This window comes from Corvus moneduloides, chromosome 20, assembly GCF_009650955.1.
Source record: "Corvus moneduloides isolate bCorMon1 chromosome 20, bCorMon1.pri, whole genome shotgun sequence".
Classification (NCBI taxonomy): domain Eukaryota; kingdom Metazoa; phylum Chordata; class Aves; order Passeriformes; family Corvidae; genus Corvus; species Corvus moneduloides.
In genome coordinates, this window is record NC_045495.1 from 1,330,857 (window position 1) to 1,353,379 (window position 22,523).

The 22,523-nt window shown below is 56.9% G+C and overlaps 2 protein-coding genes across 8 annotated transcripts in view; one reads left to right on the forward strand and one right to left on the reverse strand.

Moving 5' to 3' along the window:
• The window catches only part of SYNRG (synergin gamma), a 37,190-nt gene extending 33,607 nt beyond the window's left edge, over nt 1-3,583 (forward strand). For 6 of the 7 annotated variants that reach the window (XM_032130180.1, XM_032130181.1, XM_032130183.1 and 3 more), the window contains one exon: nt 42-3,583. In XM_032130180.1, coding sequence (XP_031986071.1) covers nt 42-173 — 132 coding nt within the window. In that variant the 3' untranslated portion in view covers nt 174-3,583. The remainder of the gene's footprint in view (nt 1-41) is intronic. The other variant, XM_032130182.1, reaches the window with a different exon arrangement.
• Nucleotides 3,584-4,504: 921 nt separating this feature from the next.
• Nucleotides 4,505-16,644, reverse strand: DUSP14 (dual specificity phosphatase 14). Its single transcript, XM_032130191.1, has 3 exons — nt 16,516-16,644; nt 7,768-7,864; nt 4,505-6,553 (listed from the first exon to the last, which is right to left on the reverse strand). Exon 3 carries the CDS (start codon nt 6,433-6,435, stop codon nt 5,839-5,841), a length of 597 nt encoding a protein of 198 aa, XP_031986082.1. The 5' UTR covers nt 6,436-6,553; nt 7,768-7,864; nt 16,516-16,644; the 3' UTR covers nt 4,505-5,838.
• Nucleotides 16,645-22,523: the final 5,879 nt, after the last annotated feature.

Below are 22,523 nucleotides of genomic sequence, written 5' to 3' on the forward strand. Positions count from 1 at the left end.
AGTGGATCAGACTGTCACACTTGTTTCAATTCTTCTTGCAGGCCTTTAATTCCGAGACAGACAACTTCAAGCTGGCGTACGGGGGGCACCAGTACCACGCCAGCTGTGCAAACTTCTGGATCAACTGCGTGGAGCCCAAACCTCCTGGTCTCATCCTGCCAGACCTGCTCTGAAAGCAGCTGCACTGCAGCTGGAGCTTTGGCTCTAATCATGCAGGACTTGGGGTAACTGCTGTGGTGGAGAGGCTGGAGTTGGGGTCAGGGTTGGGGTTGATTTTTGGACCAAAAATCAACAGATTAAAGCCACTGTTACGGACGGTGAAGAATTCACTTGTAATGGCCAAGGTTTCAGAAATAACCAGAAAATATGTAGTATGGCAAAAAAAAAAGTGGCATTCCAGTCTTTCCGAAGATGAAAATGTTACCCTGTGTAAAAGCAGCCTGGTAACCATGTGCATAAACCTGGGAGAGGCCAGCATGGAGCTTCCCAGAGAACCTGGAATGCTGGGCTGATTTGCATAGAAACAACCACTTAAATACTTGAAGTCTGTATTTGCAAGCAAATCTTTTCTTTATCGTTTTTGGGACACGCACCTTGATGTTCTGCTGTGATACCACAGCACATGAGTCACAGCAGCATCCGAGGCAGAATGAATTACTGACTCAGGAGGAGAAGCTGCTGGGTGTTTGTACCTCCACTGCTCCGTGCTGGAAGTTGTGCTGGATGCAGACCTGGTTAGTGCTGGGAGGTGAGGACTGGAAAACTGTTGTAATTCTCCCCGTGCTGTCTGGATTCTGTGGGGCAGGCAGCTGGAGTTTGAAACTCGTGGTCTTTGTTGTAAATCCAGATCAACTTCTCTGGATTTGTCCTGAGTTCCAGGTATGATTTTGTCTCTCCTGACATTTTGGGAGCTGCGTGGCTGCAGCACTGCTGAAAGCTGGACTCTGCTGATGCAGCACATCTGCTGCTGTGTGGATACTTTACCTTTTTTGGCTGTGGAGATGCTGTTCCCGATGGGATGGGGTGGTTGTGTGTGACTTGTGCAGTCTGGTGCTACCTGCAGTAACGTGCTCCTGTGACTCAGAGCTGGCAGCACAGAGGTGGCCCCTGGCTCCTGCAGCAGGGAGTGGGATTTAACACCCACAGGGATTTAAGCCTGGAATTTGGGGGTCTCAGCAAGCTGGTGTTTGAAGCAGGCATCGTGTCCCTGCTGGTTTGTGGCTTTTGTAGGTGCCTCTCTGGACAGGTTTGTGTAACAGACTCTCACTAAATGTTACCTGTACATCTAAAGTACCTGGTTCCTCCTTCAGATCCAATATCCAGAGGACAGCGCAGTCAATGGAGTGCTGGTTACAGGATTTTAAACCTGTGGGAGATTCATGGTGTTAAAAGAGACATCCCACAATCCTGTCTAGGTCTGCAGGGAATGGAGTGTAAATCCATGGGGTACAACTTTCTCCTTAATTCTTTGGCTCAGTCTCTCAGATCTGTCCCTTTTCTCCAGATATCTCAACAGCTTCTCCAAGTTAATCCTGCCCCCATTACAAGTACCTGACACTGACCTGTGGTTATTTGCTGAAACAGGAATTACAATGAGCAAAACGATGCTTTGTATTTAAAAAACAAACAGCTTGGTTATATGAAACTATTAATTAGCCCAAATGAAAGAATCTTGGCTCAGAGGTGTCTGGCTCCTTCCTTACACCAATTACAATAAATCTCCTTGCTGCCTCAAATTAGCTCATTCACGAAATAAAGCACCATGTGCCTCCAGCTCTGGCTGATCCAGAGGCAGATTTCCCGTGCTGTGCTTCCCACATCCTGCCCAGGAATTGCCAAAAAACCAGGGAAGCCACTCATTGATTCTCTCCCTTTTATTAGGTGGGAAAGAGTTCCAGCACCACAGCTTGTGCCCCCAGCCCATGTTTCCAGCACAGTCAGGGGCTGCTGTGCCCCTTACCAGTGTTCCACAGGAGTTTGGGGACAGGGAGCCACTGACAGGTATTCTCCAGTGGTTGGGAGAGGCTGGTGCTGAGGGAATGCTGTACTGGGGAAACCTGGGTTTCCACCACAGCTCCCCAACACTTTGCTAGAGAGGAATTTTTTTCCCTAATTAAAGGAAAACACCACAAATAAGAGGCCACAGAGTGAAATTTAAAGCACCAGCTGCATTGTCACAGCAGCATCTTCCAGCTGGTTTTCCTGTACCTGTTAGCAGGTCAGCCCCTCTCTGAGCTTCATCCAACGTGTCTTTTGGCCCATACAAATAAGGAATGGACATTTACAATTCCAATTGCAGCAGAGCTCACTGGAGGGTGACACTGCTGCTCCCCTGCTCCCACAGAAGGGAGAGCAGCAGGCACCGTCCCTGTCTTTGTGGGGAGCAGGAAGCACTCTGCCATGGGAACATGGGAACGGGAACGTTTGCAGGGAGATCCCCTCGATAAAGGCATTGCACAAGGAGGATCAGCTCGCAGATCCCAGTCATTCCAATGACTCACTGGAGCATTCAGCATCCTCTTGGATGTTGTTGCCAGCCAAAGCCCAGTGTCTTTCCAAGCTGTATCCAAGGTGACAGGATTGTCACAGCCCACCTTCCCCTGCTGCCTCTGCTGCAGGCCCCTGGACACGCTGCCTTCCCTTTGCTTGTGTCCAGTTTCAGACCTGTAACTCCTTTTCCTGCATGGATTCTCTCACTGGAAAAGAAAAATAAGATTTTATTTGTTTTTTTAAATCTCTGTGGGGCTGCCTTGGCATGACCTGTGGGAAGTGGGGGTTCTGTCTCTTAGTGTATATTTGGAGTTGTAAGGAATTATTTGCTCGGTTATTTAATGTATTTATGGCTTAACCCCGTTGGATTCCTGGTGCTTCTGTGCCGTGGCCGTGGGTGGCAGCTTTTCCCTGGCGCTGGGGGCTCCTCCCTCTCTGTGTTTGGCTGTGAGTTCCTGCAGCCCCTCGGAATTGTCACCTCCTGCACTGACCGTTCATTCCAAGGACTTTTCCTCCCTGGCAGCAGCTTCTCCTCACTGGGTTTGGTTGGAGCAGCTCCTTCCCTGAAATCTCTGCAGGGTGTGGGAGTGAGGGTGAAGTTCAGCCCCAGGCTGAGCAGGAGCTGATGGAAACCCACAGAGTGCTCCGAGTCTTGTCAGCTACACTGGGAATCACAAACTTGAAACAAAAGCCTGCCTTTCCAATAAAAGCTGCTATTGTACAAACTGCTGCTGTGGATTTATTTTTAATTCTGGACCTGTATTTAATTCCAGTTCTCAATGTTAAAATAGCAATGTCATCATTTTATGAAGAAGAGCGATCAGAAAACTTCTCTTCCTATTGTGATTTCTTCTCCTGCCCTCTGGGCAAATGTTGTTTTTCTTCCAGAAGTGGTTTTGTGATTACTAGTTGGAGCTGTTTGGGTTTGTGCTGTGCTGGAGTTGCTGCTGATATTTTAAATCCGATGAGCGTTAAGTGTTATTAATTGACTTTGGAACCTTGTTTACTCCCTTAATGCCTGCAATGATTTATAAATCCTGTGTTGAGATTCAAACCTGATGTTCAATAAAAAGCTCATTTCGTATCTGACCAACCTGGGAAGCTGAAATATTTATATCATAAAGTAAGTGAAACCTGCTTTGTGGCTGGGATGGGGAAGGTGTCTCACCAAATATCAAAAGATATAAAATACTTTTCAGACAATTAAGATACCATTTGGAAAAGCCCGTGGGGAGCAGGAAAAGGGGTGTTCTCCTCAAAGCCAGTGGGTGTGCTCACAGTACTCCAAGCTAAACCAGGGCTCTCTCTTCTTTGGTTTCTATTCGAGAATGGAGAAAAAACTGGATTTTGAGGGGGAAAACACTTGTGTTAAATTTTTTGCTGTAGTGAATACAAGAGGAGCTTTTGCAATGAAATACCCACAAGCACTAACACTGTAATACAACCTTGCATGGGGGTTTCAGGTGCATTCTTTGTTTCCTCCTGTGCTTTATTAGGCAATTTCACTTTTTATAGGTATAACTTTCCCTTGCGTTTAAAGTCAATGGAATAATTCAAATTGGAGAATTTTTAACCTTCCAGTTTTTATACAAAAAAATGGTGTTAAATCCTACTTTGCCCATTTTTAGGTAAAGTTTAATTTTGTGAGCAGATTTCAGTTTTTAGCAATTTTTTTCCCTTTAAAATGTCATGTGTTGGAACATCTCCAGACCAATGATTAATCTTGATTTTCACTCTCTAGCTCCTCACTTACCATTTCCCTGGCTCAAGTTTAACTCCTGCTAAATTAGGGAGATGAGTGTCCTGTGTCTGCCTGCCACTGGAACTGGGACACAGCCATGGAACCTGAGCTGGGAACAGCTGATAGCAAACCTCACCTTTATCTCAGTGGGGCAAAACTCATCTGGAAAAGCAGGAGAAAACTCCCTTCAGCCAGAGTTGTTTAAAGGCACTGCTGGGCCTTGGGCTGCTGCTGGAGCTCCGTTAGGGCCGTTTGGAACAGGAAACCAACACGTGTTCTGGTTTAATCTTTATTGATTTTTTTTTTTTACAAGTATAGAATCTCATTTAAATCAGACAGCGATCGCAGCAATCGGCCTGCTCCTCCTCCAGAGGCAGCAGAAATGCCGGTGCCTCCTCAGGAGCGGGGCTCTCCTGGGCTCCAGTCACACTCCAAGGACCCAGTCCCTGCCCCTGGCCAGGAGCCACGGGAAGGCTTCTCCCAGGGAAGGGCTGGGGCTGGAACCGCTCCCGGCACCCTCCGAGCGAGGCCAGGCCTCTGTCACCCACCCCGTGCGGAGGGGACAGAGCGGAGCAATCCTGGAATGCAGCATAACCGTGAGGACGGAATGGAGGGAGGCAGGAATGGGCTAAGGCAGGTCACCAGCGGCCTCGGAGCTGAGGAATCGAGCGGGTTCACCCGCTGCCAGCAGGCTGCCTGCTGGAACGTTGGCATGCACAGCCCAGCCCCGGGCAGGGGGCCACGCACAGATTCCTGAGTGTCTCTTTGGCTGCCCAGCGGCTTCAACCCTCTCGCTTCTGTCTTGAGCCACATCTGGACAAGATCTGTCGACTTTCCACCCACAAAACACACCAGCATTTTCCAGTAGTTGAAGTGTATTTCGGGACTATTGCCCTGGCATGGAATGAGTGAAAAAGGATCTTGAATTTATTTGATTTGAATTACTCAAATTTTATTTTACTTGTGGCCGACACGGACTGATTCACTCTTTTTTTTTCAGGTTTTTTTTCCCCTTTATTTTTTTTCCTAACTTTGAATACGATTAAGAGCTGACTAAAGATTTCAAACACTATATACTGAGAGTCACTATGGATGTTAAAGAAAACACCAGCACTAGCACCACAGCCCCTGTATTCCTGCCTCCCTGGTGCTTGGAAAACCTGCTGCTGTGGAGCAGGGCCTCACTAGTGCTGCTCCTGAGCCACTACAGGGTTTTACAAGGAAGCAAACAAGCTATAACAAAATATCCAGGCTGCTACCGCGTCACGAAGCGCACTTGGGTCATCAACTCTGCCCAATGCCTCTTAGGCCTTTCCTTGGAGGATCCTAATAAACTGACTAAAAAAACAAAAAAGACGGAGGCTTTATGGAAGGAATAAACTTATAGTGAGACCTGGTTTTGCTAAATCAGAGATGCAGATGGGAAATCCCCATAGAGAAAAATGCTTTGAAGGGAATCGTTGGCCTTGCAGGTTGGTGAGGTGAGAATTGAGGTTCTGCTGTATGGTAAAGAACCAAAGTTGGCTGTAGAAGGAGAAGGGAATGGCTCCAGTCTGGTCGACTCGAACAGCACGTCCCTTCTGTTGTGCTTCCCGTCTGCAGTCCCATTAAATTCCCCAGTAAGGCATCAGGGGTCTCCTCTCTCTCTCGTAAATGTCTGGGATGATGCCATAGGGTGTCTGTACCATTTTAACCGTGGTCTTCCCAAAGAGCTTCCTCTCGTAGTCTATCAGCTGCCTCCAGAAGCCCACATTGGGCCGGATCACGGGGCGCCGCGACTTGACCCAGTTGTAGGCCTCGACGAGGGAGACCTTGTGGTACTTCATGAGGAAGGCGATGCAGAGCGTGGCCGACCTGCTGACGCCGGCAGCGCAGTGCACCAGGGCGGCCCCGTGCTTCCGCGCCACGCTGTGGATCTTGTCGGCCACGCTGTCGAAGTACAGGGAGATGGGGGCGGTGGGCATGTCAGCCAAAGGCACTTTCACGTACTCAAACTGCGGCCAGTTGAAGTTGGGGATCTCGATGGTGGCGTTGATGATGCAGGTGATGCCCCGGGACAGCAGCAGGTGCCGGTTGGAGGCGACGCTGCCCCGGCTCAGGTACAGCGAGGGGGTGATCTGGGCGATGCCCCCCAGGGCACCTTCGGAGAGCATTCGTGGAGCCATCAGAGTTCTCGGCAGGGAGTTGTGGCTTCTGGAGGTCATGGAGGATCTTGGCACTCACGCTTCCATTATGGGAAGAGAGCCAACGGGATCTTCAGCCAAGGGAGGGAGTGTCTGGGCTGGTGGTGGCAGGACAGCGCGAGCTCCCGCTGCTTAGTCACTGCAAAACACAAGCGAGGCCACATGAGCGGGGAGCTGTCCCTGACCTGTGTCTGTGCGAGGGAACAGGAAACCCCAGCTTGCCCTGCTGTGGCCTCGTAAAGCTCCGTGGGGAATGTGGGGCTGCTTTCACAGTTTTACTACCACTGTCCCCCAAGCACTGCCTGGACAGATAGTAAAAAAAAAAAAATCTTCCAGCCTAATTAGCTCCAATTACTTGCCAAGGGTTTACCTGTGGGCTTGGACAGCGTCTCACCCGGATCAGCACATGGAAAATGAACTACACCTTTTCCATGCTGAAACACAGCAGCTTCACAGCTGGCCACAGTTCAAAGGGATGGTGAGGAACAGCAGATGCCAGCAATTTCCAGCACGCTGCCCTCTCCCCAGTGCCACCCTTCTCCTTTTTTAGGTGTAGGAAAGGCCCCGCCAAAGCACATAAACAGAGGAAAGTCGCTCATTAGGAAAGGCGGTGAGTCACGTCCATCCCCATCAGTCATCAGCTCTCATGGAGGCAGGGGAAGTGTGGAAAGAGTGACCTGGTTATGTCAGAAGCTGAGAGTAAAACCCAAGCAGAGGCTGGGACAGGGGAGGCTCTTGTGCTGCTTTAATGCCTGGCTAATGCTTGGGGAGGGAGACACGCCGCAGAGGCCTGGGAGCGCCCGTGTGAGCCACGCGGCCCCGGAGGGCCCCTGCTCTGATCCCCCTGCTCCTGTGGGGCATCTCCAAAGCCAGGGGAGAAGCAGGGGGAATGCTCAGGGCCTTGGGGAGAGCGATCTGTCCCTCCAGCAATTTTTAATTGTGTTAAGAGGGTCCTTAAAGGGCTGAGAGGCCCCAACTGTGGCTTCCCCAGCCCTCAGCTGTCTGCCTTCATCCCATGCTCTGGGAAGCACCTGCAGTGGCTGGTGGTGCTGCCAGTGGGTTTTTGGCTCTGTAGTACAGAAACTTAATGAGCATAACATGGGCTCCTCCGTGGCTCTTCCCTGCTGGCAGCTACCTGAGCAGCTCCTGAAGCTGTGGACCCAAAGCTGCAGAAGTTCCTGCCCCAACAAGGTTTTGGCTGCAGCTGTGAGCACTCAGCTTCCCCCCACCAGTCACTCAGCTGGAGCAGCAAGGAAAGGTGTGTTGTTTTCAAAGGAATAAAGTTCTTTGAGCAGGGGAAATCCCTGCTCTCAAACAGCTCTTACTGACAATGCAAAGGATTCGGGCACTTACGCTTGGTAACAAAGTCCTGCTCTAAATCACGGAGCGGCACCTGGGCGCTCTGGGCTGCTGAGGCTGGGATGGCTCATAGAGTGTGTCCAACGCTGAGCTGGGGAGAGAAAAGAGCATGATTTACTGGGATCTGCACTGGACTCTATGTGGTTGTCCAAGAACTGGAAGGGAGGACCACGGCTTCCCCAGGGAGAGACTGAGGACTCAGGGCAGCATTTGTTGCCGACACCGTAACGTCACCAATTCCTGCCAACACAGCACTCAAAATCACAGTGAGCCCAGAGGAATCTGAGGCTGGCACAGAAGTCATGGTTCAAAAAAAAATTAAGTTGTTTAAGTAATTAATTTTCTCTAATGTCCCCTTCAGCATCGGCCCAGGCCCAGACAGCTGGGGCACATCTGTCCTTCTGACAGAGCCCAAAGCCACCCACTGGGGACCCCCTGTTCCCTGTTCCTGTGAACGGCAAGGGGCAGAGCTGATGCCTGAGCCACAGCATCCTGCTCCCGAGAAGCCGAGGATGGGGTCAGCATCCCCTTCTTTTCCCACAAGCCCCCAGAGCAGAGGAGAATCACCTGGGAAATGCTGCTGGACTCCAGCAGAGCGAGAGCAGCGCCTGCCCCAAACCAGCTCTGAGCAAGGCGGACCCTCCAGCTGCTGCGGGGGACCCGGAGCGCTCCTGAGGCGGTTTGGGAAGGGCTTTGCTGCTTTCCATAAAGTGGTTCCTGTTTGCAGGCAGGAACTTATCCGGGGATTTGCATGTGACAGGCCGGGCTCGCTCTGCCAACTCCGGGGCCGCCGCGCTGGCGGCAAACGCTCGCTCATCTCATCTCTTATCTCATCCCATCCCACCCCTGCCACGGGACACCTTCCACTGTCCCACGCTGCTCCAAGCCCCGTCCAGCCTGGCCTGGGACACTGCCAGGGATCCAGGGGCAGCCCCAGCTGCTCCGTACAACCTGTTACACCCCAGTTACATGCGACATCCCCGGGGCTCGGAATGGCCGACACCGGGCGGCACGGCTTCCACCCGATCCGGAGCAGCTCTCAGCCAGAAGGGCTCAGTGTTTTGGAGAGAAGCTCATTATTTAAGCGAGGGATAAGGCTGCTGTGCCCGCAGCCCACGTGCCTAGGGGCTGCTGATGCCCAGGCGCTGGGGGACAGCCACCAAGGCAGTGGGGCGGGTGCCAGCGTCCCCTCCCGTGTTCCGGCGCTCGCAGCGGGAGCTGGCTGGGATGCCACCGACTGCGCCGTGCTGTCTCAGGCATGTGACAGAGCCACGCTGCTGCCCACACACCAGGCTGAGCAGCTGCTGGCGTGCGGGGAGCTGGGAATGAAGGGGCCTCGTCTGCCTGGGCTGGCAGCGGCTCCTGCCGGGTGCGGCGCCTTCGGCTGAGATCGGGAGCTCCCCCAGCCTTCATCCGTCCCCAGGGCTGCACCCCGGCATCCGTCCTGCCCGGCCCCAGCTCGGGCAAAGCCTGCTCCAAAGTGCCCTGTTTTGCTCCCGTGAAACTCCCTCTGCCCTTCCCAGCACACCCGCGTTATCCCACCGCATCCCGCTGAAACCCAACACTGTTGCTCTTCGCGCAGCCATTCCCGTCATTGTGCTGGGGCAGAGAAAGAGAAAGGGAATGAAAAGCCTCTTCCCAGCCGTTGTCGAGTGCAGAAAAAAAGCAGCAAATCGCTGAAGATGGAACAAAGCACACACACAGCCCGGCGTGGCTGTGCCTGGGAAGGCCGGTGGCACAAGAGGCTCCCGGCAGGGCACAGGGAGAGGCACCGGCCGCCTCCTTCAGCCTGGGCACTGCCAGGGGACTGCAGGGTACAGCCAGGATGCCCCACCTCATGCGAAATAAAAACCCCACCTCTTCTCCCATTTCTCCTTGGTAGGGGCTTCTGAGTGCTGGCGCAGGCTGGGGACTCACACCAGCCCAAAGCCGGTGTCCTGGGGTGCTGGAGCCTGTCCTGACTGTCCTGCCGAGGGGCTGGATCCAGAACCATCCCTAAAGCAGCACTGAAAGTGCCTTCCAAAGGAGCTCGAATGTCACTGGGGTTTCCTGCAAAGAGCTGACATTCCCAGAGGGTGCACATGGTCCTTTGGGAGAAGACTGCCTGGCAGTGGGCTGGTAGCAACCAGGTATTCCTGCCACCACATCCTCCTTTTTCTGAGCTGACTCCAGTTAATGAATTAATTAATCTTGTAGCAGCCCTGACCCACAGTAAATCCCTTTCCAGACTGTGCCTTGCTCTTGCCCATGCGCAGAGCCCAGCCAGTGTCCCATGGGGAGGGCTGGGACACAGGGGTGGCAGGGGGTCCCTGGGGTGGCAGGGGGTCCCTGGGGACCCTGGTGCAGCAGGGGCAGGACCGGAGCAGCCTCCTCCCTCCCCGGCAGACTGGTGGGTTCTGCCATTTCCCTCCTCTGCATAATCAGGGGTGGGGGAAGCCAGTGGGTAATTACAGCCTGGAGAACACTCTGCTCTTCAAAGCCTCCAGGTCCTTTCCCAGCGCTCCTGGCCAGCACCATCCTCAGGTTTATGGCGAGGGGACACTTCTCCAGCAGCCATCCAGCCTGGATCTCGCCCTGCACCCACCGGCTCTCTGCAGCTCCACGGCTCAGGTGGGTCCTTCTGCTGCACCTCGAGGCTGAGCTTTGCGCTTCACCTGTCTCAGGAGGAGGGGCAGGTGCCTAGCCCGGGGTAGCTGCTCCCATGGAAGGCTGGTTGTATCCCAGCTGGGCTGGATCTCCTGGCCTCAGAGCAGCTCCTCTCCAGGTAAGAGGGTTTTCACAGCAGTGCAGCAACCCGGTGCCCTGGTTGGTGTTTTGGTGGTGCAGCCCCCTGGAAAGGTTGCTGCCGGCAATGCTCATGGCTCTGCTCTTCCAAATCTTGCAACAGCTGGAGTTTGTTTCTCTTGCTTTCATTCCTGGGAATGCAGTCCTGTTAACAAAGGCTGAAATTCCCATGGGAAAGCACTGCTGGTTCCTGGACCTCCTGAGAAAGGCTTGAAAACACCTCTGGAAGCTCAAATGACAAACAGGGTGAGTTTGTGAGTTAAATAGCATGATCTCCAGGACAGGAGGGAGAACTGGTTGGGCTCTACACAATGAGCTGGCAAGTCTGAGCTTCTGCCTTTTTATTCTGGTGCTGCTGGGTGGTTTGCTCTGATTTTTAAGGGTTTTTTTTGTTGGTTTGTTTTCTTTTTTTTTTATCACAGCTCCTCTGTCTTGAGAGCAGAGGCTGTGCCTTGTCCCTGAGGGACTTGAGTAAGACTTGAGTTTCTGTCGGGTTGTGTGCCACTAACACAACCATGGGGCTGGTACCTGGACAGGTGAGAGCTCCCCCAGGCCTCTCTCCCTCTGGACCCTGGGTTTAGTGCAGGGTGGGCCCTGCTCTGCTCATGGAGCAGAGACACTGAAGGCCCTGGTTTAATTCCCAGATCATCATCTGGGATTCGAGGCAGGTTTGTGGGCTGGGTGTGCAAAATGTCAGTACTGAGGCAAGGCCTCTCCCCCCTCCCAGGAGAGGAAAAGTTATTCATTTTGGAGATGACAAATGCTCTCTAATCCTGCAGTAAAGAGAAGAGTCAATATCGCAGGCGCTGAATGAACGAGCCTGCTCAGGGCTCTTCCCAGCCAGGCTGAACAGCAAATTGCTTCAGAAATGGTCCTGGAGAGTGGGATTTCAAATACATTTCAGCAGAGAGCACAAACTGCAGCCATTCTCAGGTCAAGGCTTGCTTGTGCCAAGTCCAGGGGAGTCCGAAGTGGAGCTGGGAGGGGAGAGGATGTGTGGGAGCTGCCGGCTCCTCGCTCCTCTTTCCAGCCCTCCCACAGCCCTTTGCTCTGCTGGGGCACTGCTCTCCTGCCTCTGGTTGTGCTCCTGAGGCCATTACAGGCTCCTCTCGCATGGGTCAGAGCCATCGGCACATCCTCACGATGGAAAGGTCGAGTGGTTCGGGTTTGGAATGGGAGAGAAGGAAGGGGAGCAGGCAGGGCTGGCGGGGTGATCTGGGCTGAGACAGAGGATGCTGCGACCGAGCCCTGATTGATTCTGCTGGCAGCCTGTGCTGGCCTCTCCGAGCAGGATGGGAGCTGTCAGATGTTAAATCAAGATAATAATCTGTCTGCCCGGAGCTCTGAGCAGGCCTGGCTGCTTGTGCAGCTCCCAGCACAGCCGGGTCCCCACGCTTGCCAGAACACACCAGGAACTTCCCAGAGGATCCATGAAAAGGGGAATCGTGCCCAAAACGCACAACAAGACACCCTGCAAACAGTCCCGGCCTCTCCTGGGAAGCTCAACGACCCCAGATCAAGCAGTTCAGTCCACAGAGTCCTGCCTCTCCCCGGTGCCTGGAATCCGGGCTGCTCCCAGAGCCCAGGCAGCTCCCCAGGCTGCAGGGCTGGCGATCCCTCGGGAGCTGCTCCCTTCAGAGGGGTGAGAGCTGACGCTCCTGTGTCATGGCCGTGTCCCTCCCGCTGGCACCAGCGGGGTGCCCGGTCCCCTGGGTGAGCTTAGCAAGGCTCCCCTGCTGCCTCCTGGCTCTGCCGAGGTGATCCACCCTCCACAGCCAGGCTCTGCTCCCACATGGCAGCACTGAGCCTCGGGCTGGCACCAGGCTGAGGGGTGGTGACTCTAACCCAGCCTGAGGTGCCCAGCTGAGCGGTGCCTGAGTGCTCTGCCAGCCCCTCAGCCCCTCCTCGCTCTGCCAGCCAAAAGCTCTCTCCCCGATTTGCCATTCTCCCAGCAGGAAAAATGGGCGGTGAGGCTTTTGGACGGATCCATCTGAGGATGCCACTTGGCCCCATGGGCAGGGTCCCAGGCTGCCAGGCAGGGCAGCAGCTCGGCTGCCTCTCAATTCCCACTGTCACCAACTCCTGTGACAGCGGAGCTGCCTGTGGCCACGCTGCAATCCCTGTCACCCTGTGATCCCTGCCGTGCAGCCACCCCCTCCACAGTGGGAGCAGGCAGGGCTGGATCCTGCCAGCTGCCAGCCAAACCTCTGGCCACAGGGAGAGCTCCCGGCCGTAGGGACGGAGTGAGATGGGGAGCAGGCGCAACCTGGAGCACGCTGGTATTTATAAATCCTTGCTCTGCTCTGAGGACAAGCCTCCCTCGGCAAGCAGCAAGAGGATTTGATGCAAGAAAAACAAACCATCTTTCTTTTAAAAGCCACGTCCGTGCTTTCAGAGCCATAGGCTCTGCACACCAGTCACTGGGAGAGCACAGCGGGGGCATGGGGCTCCCCCAGTACAAACCAGTGGTGTGGCCACCTGCATCCTGCTTAAAAACTCTTGGTAGGTGCATGAAATGCTTTAAAAACCAGAATTAAACCTTGAGGAGGCACGAACGGGATCCGACAGTTGTGTGCAGCATCGGTTCCCTACTCGGCTGAACACCAAGGGCTGTTTTCCAGCCCCGACTGGAGATACCGCCTGTTCTGGAGCACTACAGATTATTCCAGCGCCAGCTGATGGCATCTGGATTGCAGGTGGAGTTTAGGAAAGCTCCCCTGCTCCCCGTGTCCAAGTGTGATGCCGGGGGACGTGGATGGAGAGCAGGAGGGGCACATTCAGGGAGCAGCCCCACGCCTGGCTCTGGCTCTCAGGGTGCTGCAAGATGGAGCCTTGTTTTTTCCGGAGCCGTGCCCTGCGCAGTCACAGCTGACAGGAGGGACACAATCTCTTCCCTGTTAGCCGAACAAAACACAGAGACCTGGTGTGTTTGCTCGTGTGTGACCCCGCCGGGCCCAGGGCTGTGCCTGCTGCTCGTGTGGCAGGGCTGCAGCTCTGGGCTCTGCCCCAGCCCACCCCAGAGCCCATGAAATTGAAGGCAGCTGCAAATTCACTGCAACGTGTCCTGGAAACGGGCTGGTGCCTCCATGCTGGCACTCACCCGGGCCTCTTCCAGGGGCAATGCCAACTGGTGCACGCTCTCAGCTGCCTGGCTTCTCAGGGGGGTCTCAAAGCCTGGCACCCTGATGAACCCGATGGTGACACATTCCCCTCCGGAGGAATTCCCGGTGGGCAGGGGCTGCCCACGCTTTCCCCACGCTTCCCAAGGCTGGGCAGGGGCTGGCTGGACAAGGGTGGAAGCAGGTAAAGGGGGAGCAGCGGGATGTGCCTGCAGCAGCTGTAAGGAATGAGGTCACCTCTGAGCACACCGATGGGGTTGTGTAGGGTAACAGGAAGAGAGGCCAATTTTAATCAATTAGGGGGAAATGGAGTTTACACGGGGAGCTTCCCCTGTGAGCAGCGCGGGGCCAGCGCCCCTCTGCTCCGGCTGCTCCAGCCTGGGGGGAATTCTCGTTTCCAGGGATGCTGTGCAAATTCACATTTCCTCCATGAAGGACTCCTGCCCCCGAAGGGAGGCACCCACACACCCCCCCACACTGCAGGGTGGGACGGTGGAAATTACTGAGAATTAATTCTCATTAGCCTGGAAACCCTGACCCACCCGGCCATGGGGTGACTGTGGCAGCACCTGTTGATCCTTCCTGCTAGAAACCCCAAGCCTGCCTGATTATTATCACTTTATACTATTTTTAAAGCAGGGGAGTAGCTGTGTCAGCCAAGCCCACGCGCTGCCTGCACTACAGGTGCCCCGGGAAGGGTGGGCAGTGCCTTTGCCTCCCAGTTCCTGGCTTTATTCCCAAGCATCCAGGGAGCTGGGGCTCCTGTTCAGAGATTCCGCAGCTATTTCCAAATGCCAGAGCCTCTCTGCTAGATGTTTCCCTTTGCGTTATGGCTGCTCAGAGGGTCCTTTTCAAAGGGATAAGTGTGTGCATGTGGTGAGGGTTGTGTACCTGGAGAGGAGGGGCTGGGAGAAGCTCCCATACTTGGTTTGAGGTGTTACCCCACCTTCCAGGGAAAACCACCCTGGGAAGGAAGGTCCTGCAGTGGTAGCAGGAAGCCTGGAAGGCTTCTCTGGTGAACAGCCTTGTGTAGATGGCTCTGGTGGGATCAGTGTGTGGTGCTCACAGGCCCCACTGCCCTGCCCAGGTACCTTTTCCCCACTCCTCATTCCCAACCTCTTCCTGCATGCCCAGGTGTGCAGGTAGCTGGTTCCCTGGGACAAAGCTGCTTCTGGCTCCCAGAGCAGGGATCTGAGACTTTCTTGTGCTGGCTTTGCATCCCTTTCCTCCCTCCTATGGAGCCTGGCTCAGGCAGAAGATTTCCCCCCACACCCTGCACGTTTCTAGCACTAGAGCAGCGTGAGCTCTCTGGCTTTCCAGCTCCGAGATTCCAGCTGGGATCAGGTATTGAATTAAGCCATGCAGATTTCCATCTTGCCCTGACCAACAAGGAAGTAGTGCCAGAGCCCAGAGCCGACCGCGCAGCGAGGGCTCGGATGAAATTCCTAGGATTTCACCTTTGTTCCTGGAGGAAACCGGGATGTCTGTGTCCCTGTCCAGGACCCAGGCGAGCCCTCGGGGGCAGGAAGGACAGGCAGAGCTGCACGTTCACACCTTCCAGGCATAAATCGATTAAAACCTGCTGCATTACTGCTCCCCTGACATTACCAGGGTCACATCAGCCAAGTCGTGGCAGCAGATCTCTGCCAGCGGGGAACAGCATGTGTCCCCCAAATTAGGGATCCTTCCTTCTCATTCCTTGGGAACCAGAGTGCCACAGAGCCCGTCCCAACCACCGGGAATACAGCACACACCAAGGCTTACAGCGAGGCCTGGGGGAGGAATCCACTCCCTGCCAGAGCAGGGGCAGCTGATCCGGTGTATCATAAGGGAAAACAGTGTTTTGTTAGTGCTAATCTGCCACCATTCCGGAGGCAGGGGCATTAGGGATAAACTGAACTTGCAACATGATATTAGGGCATCTGCCAACACTCAAACCTCCAGAATAAAAGGCTCATTTGCTGCCCAGTCGAACAGGTTATAATCCTGCCCCATCTCCCTACAGCCAAATACCACTCATTGATTACTGGTGCTGCTCAAAGCAGCTGCTCCGGAGCTGAGTCAAGGGCCGAGCAGGCAACCGGTCTGGACGTGAGGCCGGGCAGCCGCAGGCACGGGCCGGGGTTTGGTGGCACCGGGGTGCCCCGGGAGCGTGGAGGGCAGGAGCCAGAGATGGGTGCAAGGGCAGCAGCCAGGGATGGGTGCTGCACTCCGGCAGACTGACTCCACTCCGGCTCCTGCCAGGGAGGGGTGCAAGGGCAGGATCCAAGGATGGGTGCCCAGGGATGGGTGCCCAGGGCAGGATCCAGGGATGAGCGCTGAGCTGGGGCTGTCGAGGGCAGGATCCAGGGATGGGAGCGCTGTTACGGCACAGCCCGTGGTGGGGCTGGTTCCACGTCGAGGAACCACCGGAGCTCTGCCCGCGGCTGCTCTGGTGCAGCTCTGAGGTGCCCCCCACTCTCCCGCCGGGCTCAGCCGGGGCTCAAGCACCGACCACCGGCTTCTCGCCGCGTCCCGCTCCTTTGGGCACTCCCGGCAGAGCCGCCGCTGCCCCGTCCCACCGCAGCGGGGCCGCACCCGCCGGGCCCGGAGCCGCTGTCCCACGGCACAGCCCCGGCACCAAACCTCGACGGGGATCAGGGGGCGGAACCTCCCCGCGTCCCGTCCCGTCCGCGCGGGCACACCCGGGGCCACGCCGGCGGCCCCCCCTCAAGGCACCGTACGCGACCGGGCAGGCTGGCGGCAGCGAACACAGCGGGGAACGGCGGGGCCCCCCAACCCGAGCCCCGCGTCCCTCCGAGCGCCCCGGTTCCCCCCGCCCGGCCCGTGCCGTGCCTACCATGGCTCCCGGGCGGCGGCTCCGCGCTCCCTCGCGGCCGTGGCGGCGGCGGGCCGGGACTTTTATCGTGCTTGGCCGGCTCCGTCTCGGCGGTGCCACCTGACCGCGGCTGCCGGGGCCGCCCCCGCCCGCAGAGCCGCCGTTACCAGGCTACGGGGGGCGGCGCGGCCCGGCCCCCGGGCGGGGGCTCCGGGAGACCGGCCCCGCTTAAAGGCGCCGCCGCCGCGGCCCGCGGGCCCTGTGTGGGGACGGCACCCGGTGTGGGGATGAGACCCGGTGTGGGGATGAGACCCGGTGTGGGGACGGCACCCGCTGTGGGGACGGCAAAAAGGCAGGCCCCAGGGGGGACATGACCGTGTGTGGGGACATGACCGTGTATGGGGACACGCAGGAGTCCCCGTGGGGTTGGGGACAACTGAGCGTCCTGTGGAGAAAACACGGGGTCTCTGTGGGGAAGGGGAAAAGCGAGGCGCCCTGTCGGGACACATCAGGGTCCCGGTGGGAATGTGACTCTGTGTGGGGGCAAGTGGGGGTCCCTGTGGAGATGGAAACAGTGGGGATGTGACAGGGTCCATGTGGGCATGGAGGCAATGGGATCCCTGTGGGAACACGACAGGTGCCCTGTGGGGATGGGATGTGTCAATGAAGGGATATGGCAGGGAGAGGTGGCAGGGTTCCAGTGAGGACAGGACAGCGTGTGGGGATGTGGCAGGGCCCACGACATCCCGTGTTGGAGATGGGACATGACTTGTCCCCGTGGGGACCCTGCCAGTGTGTGTGGGGACAAGACGGGGCCCCTTTGGGGTTTGGGACATGCCAGAGTCTCTCGGCTCGGTGGGTGCTCACCGGGGAGGGGGCCAGCCCTGGGAGAGAGGGCAGCCTGGTTTTTGTGACTCAGGACATCCCAAGCCACAGCCCCTCCACACGCTGGGAGCACGGTGAAGGAATTTCGGGTGGTCCTGAGGCTCCCAGGGCTTCTTGTGGCACCGTGCTGGGGGCCAGGCTGGACCCTTGCCCAGGGCAGAGTGGGCTCAGGTCTCTGTGGAGAGATGGCCTGGGCTGGGATCCCCATAGAAGGATGCCCTGGGCTGGGGGATCCACACAGCAAAGGGGAGAGAGAGTTTGTCTTTGGCTGGAAACTGTGGGATTAAGGTGAAGGTTCTGCTCCCACCACCTCACCACCATGGCAGGGACGGGACAAGGCTGGCACTGGGAGAAGAGGAGGAGGTGGGAGGAGGAGGAGGTGGAGGAGGAGGAGGAGGAGGAGGGCAGCCTCTGCCTTAACCCCGCGGCTGCTGGAGCGAAGCGTGGCCACCCCAGCCTGCTTTTGTTTGCCTTCTGGTTTTGTTGTCGCACGCTCCGACTGAAATAGCCCAAATCCCTCATAGGAAGCTTCCCCCAGCCCGAGCCCTCGGCTGGTATCTCGCTCGGGCAGGTTTCATGACTCAGCAGCCCAGATGGAGCCGTCCCTCACAGCCCTCAGCTCCAAATCTGTTTATTGCTCCAGAGGCTGTTTTTCCAAGAACCTCGCTGCTTTATAACAGCCAGAGCTCTCCCTTAAAACCCTGCCTCTCCAGCGAGGGCTCGCGTCACACTCAGCGCGGAGGTGGGCGAGGAACAAAAATAGACAAATTAAGAAAACCTCAAAAGGCCAAAAAACGAAAATGTGAGGGGTTTGGCTCTCCAAGCTTAAGGTTTGCTTTGCCTCCACGTTGCATCAGTTCTGCTGCCTTCCTCAGAGCTGCACCATCTCAGGGGCAGAGACGAATCCCCGGGTGATCACAAGTCTGTGAGAAGCTGAGAGACAGCTGAGCCCGCGGGGTGTCCCCCTGGGGCTGGGGTCCCTGGCTGGGGGCTCGGAGCCCCGGCAGTGCAAGCCTGGGGTGGTGTTTGTTGGCCACGGGCAGCGTAGGGAGAGACGAAGATGGGTTTTGAGTGGCAGCCTGTGGGATTCCCTCCACAAGCATCTAAACCCCTCATTCTCCCTCACTGCCACGAAATGAGAAAAAGGCTCTTGCACAGCTCCAGTTGCTCATCCTGGGCAGTTTTTAACTACTCACACAACTGCAGAGGTGTTTTTAATGATGGTGCAACTCGTGCTTTTAACCTTCACTCTGCCAGGAGCTTTATGTGTGTTTGATGTGGGACAGAGGATGCAAAGAGGGAAACCTGGGAGGCCTTTGACCCAGGGACACAGCAGGGAACAAAGCTAAAAGGGAATGTCAGCTTCCTCCCACACTCAACCCTGGCCAGGGGTTTGCTCACGGGAGCTGGGGGCACTTGGTAGGTGGCTGGGAGCTGCTGAGGGCTGGTGTCCTGCCAAGCCCCCTTCTGCCAAGAGCTGTTTTGTCCAGGATGGATGTTTGAGGGGCAGGTGGGACTGTGAAGGTTTGCTCCTGACCACAGGTGAGGTGTCAGGCACTGGGTGCTTTCTGGCACAGCTGCTCGCTCTCTGCCCTGGCATGGGGGGACAGCGGGGCCACTGTGGGATCCCCGGCCCTAGGAAGGCAGCCTGAGATCCCACCCGTACAGCCCAGGGGTTGTGGGGCAGCAGCAGCTCTCCTCTAAGGCAGACATCATCTTGTGGGCAAGTTTTCCCCCTTCCCATAGGAGCTGTGCATCTCTTGGAAAAGTTCTGAAGACTGTGTAGGGGCAGATGCTTGAAGTGGGACCAGCCCTGCTTGTTGACACCCCGTGGTGCCTTTGGGGATGATGGCTTTGGAAGGGTCAGGACTTGGACTCTGATCCTTGTAGGTCGGGATATTCCATGATTCTGTGAACCCACCTCAACCCAGCCCAGCCTGGCAGATGCCCGCTGGCTGTGCTGGGGTGAGCAGGACGCGCGGTGGGTCCCGGGCACATTCCCGAAGGGTGCGCCTGACCACGGGCCATTAGCTGGTCATTAGGGCTATTATCTTAATCACGGGTGTTCCCCTGCTCTGCGCTCGAGGTGTGCTCAGGGTCACGAAGGCCTGCTGAGAGGGGAGCAGGTGCTGCCTTCCGCAGCCGCCATCCATCCATCCATCCATCCATCCATCCATCCATCCTTTCCAGTTGCCATGGCTACACCAGAGTTTACTCTTCCCTGCCTTCGACTGCCTGCAGGGCATGATGTAAAAAAAGGTCCCTGTGTGAGGCAAAAAGCCCAGGGTCTGGGACCTCCTGTTTTTTGGGAGCAACAACTGCATCCAGGGTGGTCGGACCACGGAGTGACAGGCGCTAAGCACCCCGGCAGCACCCACAGCCCTGCCGAGGGAGCCTTGGAGGTGCTGGTTTGGGGTGCTGCCTTCCCCTCCTCGCCTCCCTGATGGCAGCAGGGACCCAGGGGAGGCAGTGAATGATTTTCTGGGGATAAATGCAGGCGCGGGGCCATCGGCTGCCTGGCGCTCGATGCAAGGTGACAGCGCGGAGCAGAGATCCCAAGCAGGCGCTCGGGCTGCGGCTCCTTAATGGGCGAGAACAAACCCCGAGCTTGGGTCACCACGTGGGGCTTCAGTGGCTGAATGTGGGTCAGCGGAGGCCTCGCTGAGGAGGCAGGAATGTCACAGCTCCACAGGGATGTCAAGCACTGCAGGGCAGTCACAGCACAGCAGGGTTTGTTCGCTTTCCAGCGGCACAAGGAGCAGAAGGGGAGCGTATTCCAATCCAAGTTCCCTGGGCAGGGGGATTTGGGCTGAGGGGCTCCCAGGGTGTGGCTGGGGTGCAGTCGACCGTAAGGGTGTGTGGCCCTTTCCAAATCCACAGGGTGCTCTGATCCATGGGGCCACTGGGTGAAACGGGAAGTGTTTCCACAGCTCAGGTGTGTTGGGGCTGTGGGGAGTCACACGTGTGCCACGGGCTTAGTCACCACCGGGGCAATCCCTGGGCCCTGACCCTGCATCCCAGGATCCCTGCCTGCCCCTGGCCACCCAGGTGCCTCATGGAGGAAAGTGCTGTCCCCCAAGGCCAGTTTTCCCTCTGATGGACTGTGGGTGACCGTGGGCTCCACAGGGTCAGGAGGAGCAGCTCTGCTGTTTGTGTTTGTTGCGTTTGGGGTCCCCTTTCTGCATTGACTGGCCCCTCGTTAGGCAGAGGGTTGCAGGGCTGATGTGAAGTGCAGGGCCCCCATGGTGTGGGCTGTGTTTTGGCAGCTCCCTCGGTGAGACGCCGGGCACAGAGGGGTGCCAGGGTGCTGGTTTGTCTCGGGAGGGTGGGGTGAGTTCCACCGTGTGCTCGCCCGCTGAGTCAGGGGCTGAGCAGCCGCGTGAGCCGTGGCTGTGCCCCGTGTGCCTCCGGCCCGGCCGGTGGGGATGCTCCGCGTCCTTCCCCGACCCCTCTCCCCACAGCCCGGGGCCAGGCTCTGTGGCCAGGCTGGGGAGCGAGGGCTGACGTGGCCTGGCAGCTCAGCCTCTCCAGGGCGCTCGCTGCGCCCTCCCTCCCTCCCCAGCCCAGCCTGCACATTGCTGCCTGCCTCCTGGGCAGCTGAGCTGGGTGGGGACTGGCCCATCCCAGGGACCCCAGACATTCCCTGGAAGCTCGGCCTGGAGGGTGCTCTGAGCTCCTGTCCCTGTTCCATTTCATAGAAGAGGCTGGGGAGTGCTGGTGCCTGGTTCATAAAACATTGACTTTCCAGACAGGCTTTGCAAAAGAAATGAGATGTTGGTGATTGTACGGAGAGCTCAGGAGATGCCAGGGTGCGTTCCCTGGAGCAAAGGGTGATCCTTGCTTGTGGCCATGGAGAGCCTGTGGTGGGGCAGGCATTGCCCAACAGCTCCCACTCCACGAAACCCAAAATGCTGGACACCTGTGTGCTCTGAGCTGCTGCTTGACCCCATCTCTGGGTTCCCCATGCTCTTCCTGCTCCTTGTTGGGTTCCCACATGGTGCTGACCCAGCGCTGCTGGGTGTGCCAACACACGGCTGGGATATGCGGCCCTGGCTGTGGTTCCCCTGTGGAATTGTGTTCACCTCCCTGGGGAGCAGCCAGGTGGGAAGAGGCACAGTGGGCTAGGGGCTGCAGGGATTTGTGTGCCTGATGCTGCTGGTGGGTTCACTGCCAGCACTATCCATCGGCTCTGGTCACAGGGAGTGCTGTGGGAATGTGTCTGCTTTGCCTGGGCCACTGCATGTGCTTTCTCCACAGTCACTAATAAATCCACACTGGCTTTTCCTGGAAGGTCACCGAGCCAGTTTGCTGGAAGGGCAGAGATCACTGTGGGGCATCACCACGTTGTTTGGATTTTTCCCTTTTCCGTTCTCACCAGGATGGCAGCCCTGGGGTTTCCCTCACCACGGCTCACAAGCCGCTGCTCCAGCGTGGTGTTCGTCTCCCAAGGAGGCGGTTTAGGTTTCACAGGCCCCACCTGATGGGAATTTGAGCAGGCACTAGAACTAGGGCTCCTTGTGTGCCGGCGTTATCGGCGTTATCTGCTCCGCTGCGCGGCCGTGGGGAGCGCGGAGCCGGTGCTGGGGCGGCAGGAGCCCCCGGGATCTGCTCCAGGCAGCCCCCACCTCCCGGGCTGAGTCACCAGCGGGCCCAGTGCGTTTGCTGCTGGGGTGATGGCAGCTGTGAGTCCCAAAAAAAACCCCCAGCGCTGATGCTTTCATGACAGGCGGATAGCACAGCCCCGGGAAGACTCATACCGTGCATACCTCAGTGCTGTGACTAAGCCCGCACTGGGCTGGAGCAGCCGCAGCCTCCCCGCGCCACCCCGGCCCTGGTGTCACCAATTCTGCAGGTCCCATGATCCCAAAGTGCCCGTCTCCCTCCTGTTCCTGGCCTTGTTCCATATTTAATGTTTCATGTCCACCTGAGTCTCTAATTAAGGCATCTGCACCCCCAGCCGTGAGCCCGGGGTGCAGTGAGGGCTGGCGTTCCCAAGCCACAGGCAGCTGCCCACCAAAACCAACCCCAGCTGATCCCAGGATGGTTCCAGTGTACTTGGCTCCTTTCCTGCCTTTGGGTGCAAGTCACCCAAAAGGCCAGGCAAAAGAAAGGCAGTTTGGCTGTTTAATGTTAAAAGAGAAGTG

Bases quoted from the DNA above. Each gene is read 5' to 3' on its own strand.
- DUSP14 (XM_032130191.1), bottom strand. From the start codon at position 6,435: ATGACCTCCAGAAGCCACAACTCCCTGCCGAGAACTCTGATGGCTCCA.